Source organism: Carassius carassius, chromosome 13, assembly GCF_963082965.1.
Source record: "Carassius carassius chromosome 13, fCarCar2.1, whole genome shotgun sequence".
In the NCBI taxonomy this organism is placed as follows: Eukaryota; Metazoa; Chordata; class Actinopteri; order Cypriniformes; family Cyprinidae; genus Carassius; species Carassius carassius.
In genome coordinates this window covers 335,001-351,251 of record NC_081767.1, presented here as the reverse complement: position 1 = coordinate 351,251, position 16,251 = coordinate 335,001, and the positions used below count along the sequence as shown (strand labels likewise).

The window sequence follows — 16,251 nt, the reverse complement described above, 5'->3', positions numbered from 1 at the left end:
CCGTTACGTGTCCGAGCTTCTGTCCGTTACGTGTCCGAGCTTCTGTCCGTTACGTGTCTGAGCTTCTGTCCGTTACGTGTCTGAGCTTCTGTCCGTTACGTGTCCGAGCTTCTGTCCGTTACGTGTCCGAGCTTCTGTCCGTTACGTGTCCGAGCTTCTGTCCGTTACGTGTCCGAGCTTCTGTCCGTTACGTGTCTGAGCTTCTGTCCGTTACGTGTCTGAGCTTCTGTCCGTTACGTGTCCGAGCTTCTGTCCGTTACGTGTCCGAGCTTCTGTCCGTTACGTGTCCGAGCTTCTGTCCGTTACGTGTCCGAGCTTCTGTCCGTTACGTGTCCGAGCTTCTGTCCGTTACGTGTCCGTTCTTCTGTCCGTTACGTGTCCGTTCTTCTGTCCGTTACGTGTCCGATCTTTTGTCCGTTACGTGTCTGTTCTTCTGTCCGTTACGTGTCCGTTCTTCTGTCCGTTACGTGTCCGTTCTTCTGTCCGTTACGTGTCCGAGCTTCTGTCCGTTACGTGTCCGAGCTTCTGTCCGTTACGTGTCCGAGCTTCTGTCCGTTACGTGTCCGAGCTTCTGTCCGTTACGTGTCCGAGCTTCTGTCCGTTACGTGTCCGTTCTTCTGTCCGTTACGTGTCTGTTCTTCTGTCTGTTACGTGTCTGTTCTTCTGTCTGTTACGTGTCTGTTCTTCTGTCTGTTACGTGTCTGTTCTTCTGTCTGTTACGTGTCTGTTCTTCTGTCCGTTACGTGTCCGTTCTTCTGTCCGTTACGTGTCCGTTCTTCTGTCCGTTACGTGTCTGTTCTTCTGTGCGTTACGTGTCCGAGCTTCTGTCCGTTACGTGTCTGTTCTTCTGTGCGTTACGTGTCCGAGCTTCTGTCCGTTACGTGTCTGTTCTTCTGTCCGTTACGTGTCCGAGCTTCTGTCCGTTACGTGTCTGTTCTTCTGTCCGTTACGTGTCTGTTCTTCTGTGCGTTACGTGTCCGAGCTTCTGTCCGTTACGTGTCTGTTCTTCTGTCCGTTACGTGTCCGAGCTTCTGTCCGTTACGTGTCTGTTCTTCTGTGCGTTACGTGTGTGTTCTTCTGTCTGTTACGTGTCTGTTCTTCTGTCTGTTACGTGTCTGTTCTTCTGTCCGTTACGTGTCTGTTCTTCTGTCCGTTACGTGTCCGTTCTTCTGTCAGTTACGTGTCCGTTCTTCTGTCAGTTACGTGTCCGTTCTTCTGTCAGTTACGTGTCCGTTCTTCTGTCAGTTACGTGTCCGTTCTTCTGTCAGTTACGTGTCCGATCTTTTGTCCGTTACGTGTCTGAGCTTCTGTCCGTTACGTGTCTGTTCTTCTGTCCGTTACGTGTCTGTTCTTCTGTCCGTTACGTGTCCGAGCTTCTGTCCGTTACGTGTCCGAGCTTCTGTCCGTTACGTGTCCGAGCTTCTGTCCGTTACGTGTCCGAGCTTCTGTCCGTTACGTGTCCGAGCTTCTGTCCGTTACGTGTCCGAGCTTCTGTCCGTTACGTGTCCGAGCTTCTGTCCGTTACGTGTCCGAGCTTCTGTCCGTTACGTGTCCGAGCTTCTGTCCGTTACGTGTCCGAGCTTCTGTCCGTTACGTGTCCGAGCTTCTGTCCGTTACGTGTCCGATCTTCTGTCCGTTACGTGTCCGTTCTTCTGTCCGTTACGTGTCCGATCTTCTGTCCGTTACGTGTCCGATCTTTTGTCCGTTACGTGTCTGTTCTTCTGTCCGTTACGTGTCCGTTCTTCTGTCCGTTACGTGTCCGTTCTTCTGTCCGTTACGTGTCCGTTCTTCTGTCCGTTACGTGTCCGTTCTTCTGTCCGTTACGTGTCCGTTCTTCTGTCCGTTACGTGTCCGTTCTTCTGTCCGTTACGTGTCCGAGCTTCTGTCCGTTACGTGTCCGAGCTTCTGTCCGTTACGTGTCCGTTCTTCTGTCCGTTACGTGTCCGTTCTTCTGTCCGTTACGTGTCCGAGCTTCTGTCCGTTACGTGTCCGAGCTTCTGTCCGTTACGTGTCCGTTCTTCTGTCCGTTACGTGTCTGAGCTTCTGTCTGTTACGTGTCTGAGCTTCTGTCCGTTACGTGTCCGATCTTCTGTCCGTTACGTGTCCGATCTTCTGTCCGTTACGTGTCCGTTCTTCTGTCCGTTACGTGTCCGTTCTTCTGTCCGTTACGTGTCCGATCTTCTGTCCGTTACGTGTCCGATCTTCTGTCCGTTACGTGTCCGATCTTCTGTCCGTTACGTGTCTGTTCTTCTGTCCGTTACGTGTCCGTTCTTCTGTCCGTTACGTGTCCGTTCTTCTGTCCGTTCTTCTGTCCGTTACGTGTCCGTTCTTCTGTCCGTTACGTGTCCGTTCTTCTGTCCGTTACGTGTCCGTTCTTCTGTCCGTTACGTGTCCGTTCTTCTGTCCGTTACGTGTCCGAGCTTCTGTCCATTACGTGTCTGTTCTTCTGTCCGTTACGTGTCTGTTCTTCTGTCCGTTACGTGTCTGTTCTTCTGTCTGTTACGTGTCTGATCTTCTGTCCGTTACGTGTCCGTTCTTCTGTCCGTTCTTCTGTCCGTTACGTGTCCGTTCTTCTGTCCGTTACGTGTCCGTTCTTCTGTCCGTTACGTGTCCGTTCTTCTGTCCGTTACGTGTCCGTTCTTCTGTCCGTTACGTGTCCGAGCTTCTGTCCGTTACGTGTCCGTTCTTCTGTCCGTTACGTGTCTGTTCTTCTGTCCGTTATGTGTCTGTTCTTCTGTCTGTTACGTGTCTGATCTTCTGTCCGTTACGTGTCCGTTCTTCTGTCCGTTACGTGTCCGTTCTTCTGTCCGTTACGTGTCCGTTCTTCTGTCCGTTACGTGTCTGTTCTTCTGTCCGTTACGTGTCCGTTCCTCTGTCCGTTACGTGTCTGAGCTTCTGTCCGTTACGTGTCTGAGCTTCTGTCCGTTACGTGTCCGTTCTTCTGTCCGTTACGTGTCCGTTCTTCTGTCCGTTACGTGTCCGTTCTTCTGTCCGTTCTTCTGTCCGTTACGTGTCCGTGCTTCTGTCCGTTACGTGTCCGTGCTTCTGTCCGTTACGTGTCCGTTCTTCTGTCCGTTACGTGTCTGTTCTTCTGTCCGTTACGTGTCCGTTCTTCTGTCCGTTACGTGTCCGTTCTTCTGTCCGTTACGTGTCTGTTCTTCTGTCCGTTACGTGTCCGTTCTTCTGTCCGTTACGTGTCCGTTCTTCTGTCCGTTACGTGTCCGTTCTTCTGTCCGTTACGTGTCCGATCTTCTGTCCGTTACGTGTCCGATCTTCTGTCCGTTACGTGTCCGTTCTTTTGTCCGTTACGTGTCCGTTCTTCTCTCCGTTACGTGTCCGATCTTCTGTCCGTTACGTGTCCGAGCTTCTGTCCGTTACGTGTCTGATCTTCTGTCCGTTACGTGTCTGATCTTCTGTCCGTTACGTGTCTGATCTTCTGTCCGTTACGTGTCTGATCTTCTGTCCGTTACATGTCTGTTCTTCTGTCCGTTACATGTCTGATCTTCTGATCTGATCTTCTTCCTAACAGCCAGTACAGCAAATCATAATAATAACAAAGTGGGCAATTAAATAATTTATTATCACTGTCCTCTCTCGCTCGCCCACTCTCTCTGTCCAGGAACTTCAGTAACAGTCTTCAGAGAGTCTTTGTAACTAGTAAAGACTTGATGTCTAGTTCAGAGCTTCTGGTCTGTGTCAGTGTGGTAACACTGTGTGTGTGTGTGTGTGTAGATGATGTGCGAGGTGATGCCCACCATCAGCGAGGCGGAGGTCAGCAGTAACGGAGGCACTCTGGGCCCCGGCTCTCCCGTGCAGACGGACTCTGAGGGCCACTTTGAGTCTCTGATGGTGTCTATGCTGGAGGAGAGAGACCGACTGCTGGACACGCTCCGAGAGACGCAGGAGAACCTGTGTGTGACGCAGAGCAAACTGCACGAGATCAGCCACGAGAGAGACTCGCTGCAGAGACAGCTCAACAGTGCCCTGCCGCAGGTAACCGCTTGCACATCTGTAACAACAGCAGAACCCACCGTCTGTTCATCACTCTGTGACTGCAGCGAGAGCTTCTCAAGTTTAACACTTGGCAGTCCATGTTTTAGTGTTTATCAGCTGTCTCCCGTCGATATTATTCCTTCATAGTGTTTTATAGGGCTGCAACTACTAATTGCTGTAATTGAGGAAAATAGACAAAGAATTAGATTATTGTCTACACTAGGGCTGTCACTTTTTATTCGAATATGCATTCGAACATGACGTGAAATGTCTGTAATCGAACTATAAATAAAATATTCGGTTTTTAAAATGCCATGTGTAGCACATTTTTTACAGTCTATGATTAGACTGTGTTTGTTTTTATTTTATTCTTTGTCATCTTATCCAGTAGAGGGCACTCTAGACGTATTGTAGCGTAGCCCCATGACCAAATCAAGCGAATAAGAGCTAGTAGCCAGGCAATTACAGCAGCGAGTAAAACTATTCTATTGATAAAACATTTCTGAAAAACAGCAGAAGTCACAGAGTGAGCTGCTTCAGGACCTGAGGAGCCAAAATGCTTGATATGAAGTGCTTCAGAATAACTCAGGCATATTGAGACGAGTCTGTTCTCTGTCACAGCACTTCAATACAGGGGCTCTAACTCCAATAACCAGGTTTTCTTAGGTTATATATCACAGTATAATTGGTATTACTGTGAGACTTGCTGACTGATTCCACTGAGAGCTGCTTGAGTTGATCACTGTGTGCTACTTCAAGCAGAATCCTGATTTCTTGTGTCTCACACACTGAAGGAATTTGCAGCTCTTACGAAGGAAGTGAATCTGTGTCGAGAGCAGCTGCTGGAGCGAGAGGAGGAGATCTCCGAGCTGAAAGCGGAGAGAAACAACACACGCGTGAGTTCTCACACACATTTATTGACATGCACACGTAATGGACCTTTCTCACATTTCATAGTTGGGTAAACCTTTGTAGCAGTGAATAGGAGACTAACTCAGATGTATCTTTTGTAAAACTCCATGATAGTGTTTTCACATTTTCAAAAAGGGGAAGAAATGGAGCGAAAGCTTGATAATGACAAATTTCCCATCGCTCTCACAGACGGTGTATTAAACACAGCCTCACAGCAGTAGAGGTTCTCTGTAATTTGATGTGAAGGAATTATAATTCAAAGTGTAGTGCTATAAATGTACATTTATAGATTTTTATGAAGTATGAAAACATAAGACTGATATGATGATAAGTGTGTTTGTGTGGATGGTCAGTATGGTCAGATGTCAGTCTGAGTGATGTGTGTCGTGTGTTGTGTTGGCTCCTGTCTCAGTTGTTGCTGGAGCATCTGGAGTGTCTGGTGTCTCGTCACGAGCGTTCTCTGAGGATGACCGTAGTCAAGCGTCAGGCTCAGTCTCCCGCCGGCGTCTCCAGTGAGGTGGAGGTGCTCAAGGCACTCAAATCTCTCTTCGAGCACCACAAAGCCCTGGATGAGAAGGTAGTGTCATCAGGAAGCTCAGGTGTGTGTGTGGCAGGCGTGTGTGAGGTGTGCTTCATGTGTGCTGTGTGTGTTGTGATCAGGTGAGAGAGCGTCTGCGTGTGGCTCTGGAGAGATGCAGTATGCTGGAGGAGCAGCTCACCGCCGCTCATAAAGAGGTGAGCTCCTCACAGAACAGGCAGAGCTACAGTGATGTCAGCGATGGGTTAATGCTGGTCTCTCTCTCGTAGCTGGTGTTCCTGAAGGAGCAGGGCAATCTGAAGAGGGTGATGACTGACGGCTCAGCAGAAGTCAATCACAGCTCTGATGCAGCACCTAACACTAATGGCAAGGTAAACCTCACACGGATGAAACTGACATGCTCAAAGAAACATAAGAGTAATGTGTGTGTGTTTCCAGCAGCGCTTCTCAGACGTGTCTCTGGGTGCAGAGGAGAATTGTGGGAAGGACGTGGAGCTGCAGGAGGCTCTGGACAGACAGAGTAAGGAGCTCCTGCACATGAAGGAGCGTGTGGCGTCTCTGTGCAGCCGCGTCTCTGAGCTGGAGGAGGATCTGGACACGGCCCGGAAAGACCTCATCAAGTCTGAGGACATCAACAGCCGTCTGCAGAGAGACTTACGAGAGGTACGACAGAGCCTTCGTCTGCACAGGAGCGCACTGAAGCAGTCTCTGGCCGTCTGTCTGTGGTCTCTCTCTCAGTCTCTGGCCGTCTGTCTGTGGTCTCCCTCTCGGTCTCTGACCGTCTGTCTGTGGTCTCTCTGTCGGTCTCTGGCCGTCTGTCTGTGGTCTCTCTCTCGGTCTCTGACCGTCTGTCTGTGGTCTGTCTGTGGTCTCTCTCTCAGTCTCTGACCGTCTGTCTGTGGTCTCTCTCGGTCTCTGACCGTCTGTCTGTGGTCTCTCTCGGTCTCTGACCGTCTGTCTGTGGTCTCTCTCGGTCTCTGACCGTCTGTCTGTGGTCTCTCTCGGTCTCTGGCCGTCTGTCTGTGGTCTCCCTCTCGGTCTCTGGCCGTCTGTCTGTGGTCTCCCTCTCGGTCTCTGGCCGTCTGTCTGTGGTCTCCCTCTCGGTCTCTGGCCGTCTGTCTGTGGTCTCCCTCTCGGTCTCTGGCCGTCTGTCTGTGGTCTCCCTCTCGGTCTCTGGCCGTCTGTCTGTGGTCTCCCTCTCGGTCTCTGACCGTCTGTCTGTGGTCTCTCTCTCGGTCTCTGACCGTCTGTCTGTGGTCTCCCTCTCGGTCTCTGACCGTCTGTCTGTGGTCTCTCTCTCGGTCTCTGACCGTCTGTCTGTGGTCTCTCTCTCGGTCTCTGGCCGTCTGTCTGTGGTCTCTCTGTCGGTCTCTGGCCGTCTGTCTGTGGTCTCTCTCTGTCTCTGACCGTCTGTCTGTGGTCTGTCTGTGGTCTCTCTCTCAGTCTCTGACCGTCTGTCTGTGGTCTCTCTCGGTCTCTGACCGTCTGTCTGTGGTCTCTCTCGGTCTCTGACCGTCTGTCTGTGGTCTCTCTCGGTCTCTGACCGTCTGTCTGTGGTCTCTCTCGGTCTCTGGCCGTCTGTCTGTGGTCTCCCTCTCGGTCTCTGGCCGTCTGTCTGTGGTCTCCCTCTCGGTCTCTGGCCGTCTGTCTGTGGTCTCCCTCTCGATCTCTGACCGTCTGTCTGTGGTCTCCCTCTCGATCTCTGACCGTCTGTCTGTGGTCTCCCTCTCGATCTCTGACCGTCTGTCTGTGGTCTCTCTCGGTCTCTGACCGTCTGTCTGTGGTCTCTCTCGGTCTCTGGCCGTCTGTCTGTGGTCTCTCTCTCGGTCTCTGACCGTCTGTCTGTGGTCTCTCTCGGTCTCTGACCGTCTGTCTGTGGTCTCCCTCTCGGTCTCTGGCCATCTGTCTGTGGTCTCCCTCTCGGTCTCTGGCCGTCTGTCTGTGGTCTCCCTCTCGGTCTCTGGCCGTCTGTCTGTGGTCTCCCTCTCGGTCTCTGACCGTCTGTCTGTGGTCTCTCTCTCGGTCTCTGACCGTCTGTCTGTGGTCTCCCTCTCGGTCTCTGACCGTCTGTCTGTGGTCTCTTTGTCGGTCTCTGGCCGTCTGTCTGTGGTCTCTCTCTGTCTCTGACCGTCTGTCTGTGGTCTGTCTGTGGTCTCTCTCTCAGTCTCTGACCGTCTGTCTGTGGTCTCTCTCGGTCTCTGACCGTCTGTCTGTGGTCTCCCTCTCGGTCTCTTACCGTCTGTCTGTGGTCTCTTTGTCGGTCTCTGGCCGTCTGTCTGTGGTCTCTCTCTGTCTCTGACCGTCTGTCTGTGGTCTGTCTGTGGTCTCTCTCTCAGTCTCTGACCGTCTGTCTGTGGTCTCTCTCGGTCTCTGACCGTCTGTCTGTGGTCTCCCTCTCGGTCTCTGACCGTCTGTCTGTGGTCTCTCTCTCGGTCTCTGACCGTCTGTCTGTGGTCTCCCTCTCGGTCTCTGACCGTCTGTCTGTGGTCTCTCTCTCGGTCTCTGACCGTCTGTCTGTGGTCTCTCTCTCGGTCTCTGGCCGTCTGTCTGTGGTCTCTCTGTCGGTCTCTGGCCGTCTGTCTGTGGTCTCTCTCTGTCTCTGACCGTCTGTCTGTGGTCTGTCTGTGGTCTCTCTCTCAGTCTCTGACCGTCTGTCTGTGGTCTCTCTCGGTCTCTGACCGTCTGTCTGTGGTCTCTCTCGGTCTCTGACCGTCTGTCTGTGGTCTCTCTCGGTCTCTGACCGTCTGTCTGTGGTCTCTCTCGGTCTCTGGCCGTCTGTCTGTGGTCTCCCTCTCGGTCTCTGGCCGTCTGTCTGTGGTCTCCCTCTCGGTCTCTGGCCGTCTGTCTGTGGTCTCCCTCTCGATCTCTGACCGTCTGTCTGTGGTCTCCCTCTCGATCTCTGACCGTCTGTCTGTGGTCTCTCTCGGTCTCTGACCGTCTGTCTGTGGTCTCTCTCGGTCTCTGGCCGTCTGTCTGTGGTCTCTCTCTCGGTCTCTGACCGTCTGTCTGTGGTCTCTCTCGGTCTCTGACCGTCTGTCTGTGGTCTCCCTCTCGGTCTCTGGCCATCTGTCTGTGGTCTCCCTCTCGGTCTCTGGCCGTCTGTCTGTGGTCTCCCTCTCGGTCTCTGGCCGTCTGTCTGTGGTCTCCCTCTCGGTCTCTGACCGTCTGTCTGTGGTCTCTCTCTCGGTCTCTGACCGTCTGTCTGTGGTCTCCCTCTCGGTCTCTGACCGTCTGTCTGTGGTCTCTTTGTCGGTCTCTGGCCGTCTGTCTGTGGTCTCTCTCTGTCTCTGACCGTCTGTCTGTGGTCTGTCTGTGGTCTCTCTCTCAGTCTCTGACCGTCTGTCTGTGGTCTCTCTCGGTCTCTGACCGTCTGTCTGTGGTCTCCCTCTCGGTCTCTTACCGTCTGTCTGTGGTCTCTTTGTCGGTCTCTGGCCGTCTGTCTGTGGTCTCTCTCTGTCTCTGACCGTCTGTCTGTGGTCTGTCTGTGGTCTCTCTCTCAGTCTCTGACCGTCTGTCTGTGGTCTCTCTCGGTCTCTGACCGTCTGTCTGTGGTCTCTCTCGGTCTCTGGCCGTCTGTCTGTGGTCTCCCTCTCGGTCTCTGACCGTCTGTCTGTGGTCTCCCTCTCGGTCTCTGACCGTCTGTCTGTGGTCTCTCTCTCGGTCTCTGACCGTCTGTCTGTGGTCTCTCTCGGTCTCTGACCGTCTGTCTGTGGTCTCCCTCTCGGTCTCTGACCGTCTGTCTGTGGTCTCTCTCTCGGTCTCTGACCGTCTGTCTGTGGTCTCTCTCTCGGTCTCTGACCGTCTGTCTGTGGTCTCTCTCGGTCTCTGGCCGTCTGTCCGTGGTCTCTCTCGGTCTCTGGCCGTCTGTCCGTGGTCTCTCTCGGTCTCTGGCCGTCTGTCCGTGGTCTCTCTCGGTCTCTGGCCGTCTGTCTGTGGTCTCTCTTGGTCTCTGACCGTCTGTCTGTGGTCTCTCTCTCGGTCTCTGGCCGTCTGTCTGTGGTCTCTCTCGGTCTCTGGCCGTCTGTCCGTGGTCTCTCTCGGTCTCTGGCCGTCTGTCCGTGGTCTCTCTCGGTCTCTGGCCGTCTGTCTGTGGTCTCTCTTGGTCTCTGACTGTCTGTCTGTGGTCTCTCTCTCGGTCTCTGGCCGTCTGTCTGTGGTCTCTCTCGGTCTCTGACCGCCTGTCTGTGGTCTCTCTCTCGGTCTCTTACCGTCTGTCTGTGGTCTCCCTCTCGGTCTCTGACCGTCTGTCTGTGGTCTCCCTCTCGGTCTCTGACCGTCTGTCTGTGGTCTCTCTCTCGGTCTCTGGCCGTCTGTCTGTGGTCTCTCTCGGTCTCTGGCCGTCTGTCTGTGGTCTCTCTCGGTCTCTGGCCGTCTGTCCGTGGTCTCTCTCGGTCTCTGGCCGTCTGTCTGTGGTCTCTCTCGGTCTCTGGCCGTCTGTCTGTGGTCTCTCTTGGTCTCTGACTGTCTGTCTGTGGTCTCTCTCTCGGTCTCTGGCCGTCTGTCTGTGGTCTCTCTCGGTCTCTGACCGTCTGTCTGTGGTCTCTCTCTCGGTCTCTGACCGCCTGTCTGTGGTCTCTCGGTCTCTGGCCGTCTGTCTGTGGTCTCTTTCGGTCTCTGGCCGTCTTTCTGTGGTCTCTTTCGGTCTCTGGCCGTCTGTCTGTGGTCTCTCTCTCGGTCTCTGACCGTCTGTCTGTGGTCTCTTTCGGTCTCTGGCCGTCTGTCTGTGGTCTCTCTCTCGGTCTCAGGCCGTCTGTCTGTGGTCTCTTTCGGTCTCTGGCCGTCTGTCTGTGGTCTCTCTCTCGGTCTCTGACCGTCTGTCTGTGGTCTCTCTCGGTCTCAGGCCGTCTGTCTGTGGTCTCTTTCTGTCTCTGGCCGTCTGTCTGTGGTCTCTCTCTCGGTCTCTGACCGTCTGTCTGTGGTCTCTCTCTCGGTCTCTGACCGTCTGTCTGTGGTCTCTCTCTCGGTCTCTGACCGTCTGTCTGTGGTCTCTCTCTCGGTCTCTGACCGTCTGTTTGTGGTCTCTCTCTCGGTCTCTGGCCGTCTGTCTGTGGTCTCTCTCTCGGTCTCTGACCGTCTGTCTGTGGTCTCTTTCGGTCTCTGGCCGTCTGTCTGTGGTCTCTCTCTCAGTCTCTGACCGTCTGTCTGTGGTCTCGGTCTCTGACCGTCTGTCTGTGGTCTCTCTCTCGGTCTCTGGCCGTCTGTCTGTGGTCTCTTTCGGTCTCTGGCCGTCTGTCTGTGGTCTCTCTCTCAGTCTCTGACCGTCTGTCTGTGGTCTCGGTCTCTGACCGTCTGTCTGTGGTCTCTCTCTCGGTCTCTGGCCGTCTGTCTGTGGTCTCTCTCTCGGTCTCTGACCGTCTGTCTGTGGTCTCTTTCGGTCTCTGGCCGTCTGTCTGTGGTCTCTCTCTCAGTCTCTGACCGTCTGTCTGTGGTCTCGGTCTCTGACCGTCTGTCTGTGGTCTCTCTCTCGGTCTCTGGCCGTCTGTCTGTGGTCTCTCTCTCGGTCTCTGACCGTCTGTCTGTGGTCTCTCTCTCAGTCTCTGACCGTCTGTCTGTGGTCTCTCTCTCAGTCTCTGACCGTCTGTCTGTGGTCTCTCTCTCAGTCTCTGACCGTCTGTCTGTGGTCTCTCAGTCTCTGACCGTCTGTCTGTGGTCTCTCTCTCAGTCTCTGACCGTCTGTCTGTGGTCTCTCTCTCGGTCTCTGACCGTCTGTCTGTGGTCTCTTTCGGTCTCTGGCCGTCTGTCTGTGGTCTCTCTCTCAGTCTCTGACCGTCTGTCTGTGGTCTCTCTCTCGGTCTCTGACCGTCTGTCTGTGGTCTCTCTCTCTCGGTCTCTGACCGTCTGTCTGTGGTCTCTCGGTCTCTGACCGTCTGTCTGTGGTTTCTCTCAGTCTCTGGCTCAGAAGGATGACATGGAGGAGAGGATCACCACGCTGGAGAAGCGCTACCTCGCGGCTCAGAGAGAAGCCACGTCTGTCCACGACCTCAACGACAAACTGGAGAACCAGATAGCCAACAAGGACTCGCTGGTCTGCCAGGTCTGCTCTACTTGTACAAAACAGAACATAAGCACTGTGTGCGGTTACATTTATTCACTCCTTCTCTAGAACAAACACAGCCTGAGCTGTTTCTAATTTAACATTTACCAGTCATCAAATTATAACTACTGATTTTCAACAATGTGTGTGACACCTGTGTGTGTGTCTCTGTCTCTCTGTGTGTGTGTGTGTGTGTGCAGCTGGAGGACAGGAGTCGTGTGCTGCAGGAGCGTCTGGAGCTGGCGGAGCAGAAGCTACAGCAGACGATGCGTAAGGCCGAGACGCTGCCGGAGGTGGAGGCAGAGCTGGCTCAGAGGGTCGTGGCCCTCACTAAGGTACGGCTCTCACACACACACACACACACACACACACACACACACACACACACACACACACACACACACACACACACACAGGTGTTACTCACACACACACACACACACAGGTGTTACTCACACACACACACACACACACAGGTGTTACTCACACACACACACACACACAGGTGTTACTCACACACACACACACACACACACACAGGTGTTACTCACACACACACACACACACACACACACACACACAGGTGTTACTCACACACACACACACACACCCACACACAGGTGTCACTCACACACACACACACACACACACACACACACAGGTGTCACACACACACACACACACACACACACACAGGTGTCACACACACACACACACACACACACACACAGGTGTCACACACACACACAGGTGTCACACACACACACACACACACACACACACACTCTCATCATGCTGTCAGCGGCCCACAATCCAGCTGTGATTCCAGTTATGCTGCTCTTTATGTACTTGTCACGGTCATATTCATGTCATTTTCACTGTGTGCTGTGTGTTAAGTGAGTGTGACCTTGGCTTTATTTGAAAAGTATGACTCCCAGTGCACACACACTTCCCAGAATACTGAATGCCCTGTTGGTTACAGTGTTTATTTTCCTTTTAATTATATTTTGATTAAATATTAATTTATTTGTGAAATATACTTTGTCATTTAAAGTATAAGTTTCTTTATTTTACACTTATTTTTTTTAATCTGTTAAATGATTTCAAATTTCTTAAATATTAATTAAAACTGTAAAACAAATATATTGGCTATCGCCCCTCTGCTTTCCAAGATCTCTGCATCGGCTGTCACAACACTGAGTGTTTAACTCACAGGGGGATTTATTTGGAAGTGTTGTGCATTAAATGAAAAAGAGTTTAGAATCGTGGTTGACTTTGTTTGTTCACTGGAGTCATCAGTTTGCAGTAAAACAATGTGAACGTCCTCAAGAGTATATTAGTCTGTGTGCAGTTATGTCCAGCTGGTTTCATTTAGTTGTAATTCTGATCTGTGCACAGAAAAACACTTCTCAAAGCGTTTTCTGTGTGTGCGCAGTATTATTCAACAGAACATGATTCTAATCTCGCCAGATGACGTTTTCTTCACCAAACTGCTGAAACGGTAATCTCCGCAAGCAACGTGCAGGTCAGTCACAGATGACGGTACTCCAGCTCGTGCTGTCGTTCTGACTCGGGATGGATGTTTCAGTCGTGTTCTAGTCGAGTATTTGAGTCAAAAGAATCAGTTCAAACTGACTGTGATGTGAGCGCCACACAGCATCTTACCCTGGTAACAGCAGTGCAGAAACAGCTGAACTGTCCTGCTTAAACGCTGATCTGCATCTGCTCTAGCCGTGTCAGTTGTGGAGCGAGTACTCGACCTGTGCTCATCCTGATTCCAGCTGATGGTGGTCATGTGATTTATGATCTGGTTCATGCTGGCGTCTGTCAGGAGTCCATCGCTCCACCCGTGTGAACACAACACCGTTCAGATCTCTCACACGTCACTTCTTCACTAACTCCTGTCGCTCGTGAGAGATGGGCTTGTTGTTCTGTGGCAGCATGATGAACCGCTCTGTCCTTCTCTTGGGTTTGTGCTGTAGTGTCTGATGTGTGTGTGTCTCTCGCAGGCGGAGGAGCGCCACGGGAACGTGGAGGAGCGTCTCAGACAGATGGAGGCTCAGCTGGAGGAGAAGAACCAGGAGCTGCTGAGGGTGAGAGATCTTCACACCTCGCTCACAGTGTGTGAACACCGCAGCTGCTTTACTCTTGTGTGGTGTTTCAGGCCCGTCAGCGGGAGAAGATGAACGAAGAGCACAACAAGCGTCTGTCAGAGACGGTGGACAAACTGCTGTCTGAGTCCAACGAGAGACTGCAGCTGCACCTGAAGGAGCGCATGACTGCGCTGGAGGACAAGGTACAGCTCACACACCTCTAGTGCTCCACCCACACGCACCGCTGATGTGATCCTCACCTTATTTCACACAGTTATCCTTCTGAATGAGTGTCTGCTCTCTCTGTATTAAATATTCTGATTTATCAGCTTTATATCAGCCATGAGATCTCAGCTTCAGCCATCCAAAACCTCCATGTCAGTCGACCTCTACACACTGCTGTTTGACTCTGTGTGTGTGTGTGTGTGTGCGTGTGTGTGACGCAGAACGCTCTGATCCGGGATCTGGAGCACACTAAGAAGCTGATAGAAGAGGCTCATCATGAGAAGGTGAGTGTGTGCCGCCCATCCGCTCGTGATCCGCTGTGATCTCTGTTTGCTGACGAGTGTTGATCTGTGAGCGCAGGAGCAGCTGCTCATCCAGATCGAGACCATGAGGAGCGAACACGAGCGCGGACGCAGCAGGAGCAACTCTCTGCTGCATCATGGGTAACTGCAGGCCTCTCCTGAGACTCCTCCTCTTCCTGCTCTGTGCTGTACACTGATGATGTGTTTATATCTGCAGGCGCTCTCACGCGAGCGGCACGCCGGACTTCAGGTTCCCGGTGTCCGTGTCGTCAGCGCTGGACAGTCACTACAGCAGCGCTCTGGTGCTCAGACGACCGCAGAAGGGCCGAGTGTCTGCGCTGCGGGACGAGCCCTTGAAGGTGAACATCCCGTCACTCACAACACACACACACACACACTTCTGTAGCCTGAGCCTCTGAGATATAATGATGAAGCGCTTCAGATGGGGATTTCTCCACGGTGGAGTTCAGTCACACATGAACACAGTGGGCTGGGAGAACTAATACATTCATAGCAGGGAGATTTTACTATTTCGTTTTTATTAATATGTTGAATCATTTCTTTATATTTTCCCTTTCCACTTTAATTCCTCGTGTTTGTGACATGTGTGTGTGTGTGTGTCTGTGTGACATGCTGTGTGACATGCTGTGTGTGTGTGTCACATGTGCTGTGTGTGTGACGTGGTGTGTGTGTGTCTGTGTGTGTGACGTGTGTCACATGTGCTGTGTGTGTGTGTCACATGTGCTGTGTTTGTGACGTGCTCTGTGTGTGGGTGTGTGTGACATGTGCTGTGTGTGTGTGACATGCTGTGTTTGTGACGTGCTGTGTGTGTGTGTGTGTGTGTGACGTGCTGTGTGTGTGACATGTGCTGTGTGTGTGTGACGTGCTGTGTTTGTGACGTGCTGTGTGTGTGTGTGTGTGTGTGTGACGTGCTGTGTGTGTGACATGTGCTGTGTGTGTGTGACGTGCTGTGTTTGTGACGTGCTGTGTGTGTGTGTGTGTGTGTGTGTGTGTGTGTGACATGCTGTGTGTGTGACATGTGCTGTGTGTGTGTGTGACATGTGCTGTGTGTGTGTGACATGCTGTGTTTGTGACGTGCTGTGTGTGTGTGTGTGTGTGTGTGACGTGCTGTGTGTGTGACATGTGCTCTGTGTGTGTGTGTGTGTGACATGTGCTGTGTGTGTGTGACATGTGCTGTGTGTGTGTGACGTGCTGTGTTTGTGACGTGCTGTGTGTGTGTGTGTGTGACATGTGCTGTGTGTGTGTGTGACATGTGCTGTGTGTGTGTGTGTGTGACGTGCTGTGTGTGTGACATGTGCTCTGTGTGTGTGTGTGACATGTGCTCTGTGTGTGTGTGTGACATGTGCTCTGTGTGTGTGTGTGACATGTGCTGTGTGTGTGTGTGTGTGTGTATGACATGTGCTCGGTGTGTGTGACGTGCTATGTTTGTGACATGTGCTGTGTGTGTGTGTGTGGTCAGGTGCAGACGCTGGACGAGCAGGAGTGGGACCGTCTGCAGCAGGCTAGTGTTCTGGCTAGCGTAGCTCATGCGTTCGAGAGTGATCTGGACGTGTCAGACGTGGAGGACGACAGAGAGACGGTCTTCAGCTCCATGGACCTGCTGTCTCCTGCTGGACAGGCAGACGCTCAGACGCTCGCCCTGATGCTGCAGGAGCAGCTGGACGCCATCAACAACGAGATACGGTAACACACTTCCCACAATCCCTCGCTCCTCTCGCTCACGGCCTGGGCAGTGTTTGGAGTCATACCAACTCATCTGCCACAGTTTGAGCTCTTCACCATACTGCTGCAGTATCATCAGTCTCTCTCTCACTCACACACACACACACACACACAGAGCGAGAGAGACGGATGCATGCCACAGGAATCTTATTAAAGCGAAATTTGACATGCTAGGTCAAAACATTTTGTTTATTTTTTTTGTGTTTTGAAGTCAATACAAATTAATAAACACAGCTTTTTTTTAAATTAGCATCTCTGATTTAAAGTTTCTTAGCAAACATGGCTTTAGTCTTTAGTTTGATTCATTTTCCTGCGCACAGATGCATCATGGGCATTTCCAGCTCTGACTCTTACATGTGTTCAACCACTCAGCCACAGTGACTTCTTACAGAGTTCTGTGTGAATATACTC

At 52.2% G+C, this 16,251-nt stretch overlaps 1 protein-coding gene across 8 annotated transcripts in view; it reads left to right on the top strand.

Annotated features, from left to right (window-relative positions):
• ppfia1 (PTPRF interacting protein alpha 1) overlaps nucleotides 1-16,251 on the top strand; it is a 48,472-nt gene that overhangs the window by 3,771 nt on the left and 28,450 nt on the right. For 4 of the 8 annotated variants that reach the window (XM_059564491.1, XM_059564493.1, XM_059564488.1 and 1 more), the window contains exons 2-15: nucleotides 3,733-3,993; nucleotides 4,788-4,889; nucleotides 5,318-5,482; nucleotides 5,566-5,640; nucleotides 5,713-5,814; nucleotides 5,885-6,106; nucleotides 11,331-11,477; nucleotides 11,678-11,812; nucleotides 13,487-13,570; nucleotides 13,642-13,773; nucleotides 14,017-14,079; nucleotides 14,156-14,238; nucleotides 14,315-14,456; nucleotides 15,578-15,801. In XM_059564491.1, the coding sequence (XP_059420474.1) occupies nucleotides 3,733-3,993; nucleotides 4,788-4,889; nucleotides 5,318-5,482; nucleotides 5,566-5,640; nucleotides 5,713-5,814; nucleotides 5,885-6,106; nucleotides 11,331-11,477; nucleotides 11,678-11,812; nucleotides 13,487-13,570; nucleotides 13,642-13,773; nucleotides 14,017-14,079; nucleotides 14,156-14,238; nucleotides 14,315-14,456; nucleotides 15,578-15,801 (1,937 nt within the window). Of the gene's footprint in view, nucleotides 1-3,732; nucleotides 3,994-4,787; nucleotides 4,890-5,317; nucleotides 5,483-5,565; nucleotides 5,641-5,712; nucleotides 5,815-5,881; nucleotides 6,107-11,330; nucleotides 11,478-11,677; nucleotides 11,813-13,486; nucleotides 13,571-13,641; nucleotides 13,774-14,016; nucleotides 14,080-14,155; nucleotides 14,239-14,314; nucleotides 14,457-15,577; nucleotides 15,802-16,251 lie in introns of all 8 variants that reach the window. The other 4 variants (XM_059564490.1, XM_059564489.1, XM_059564487.1 and 1 more) reach the window with 1 other exon arrangement.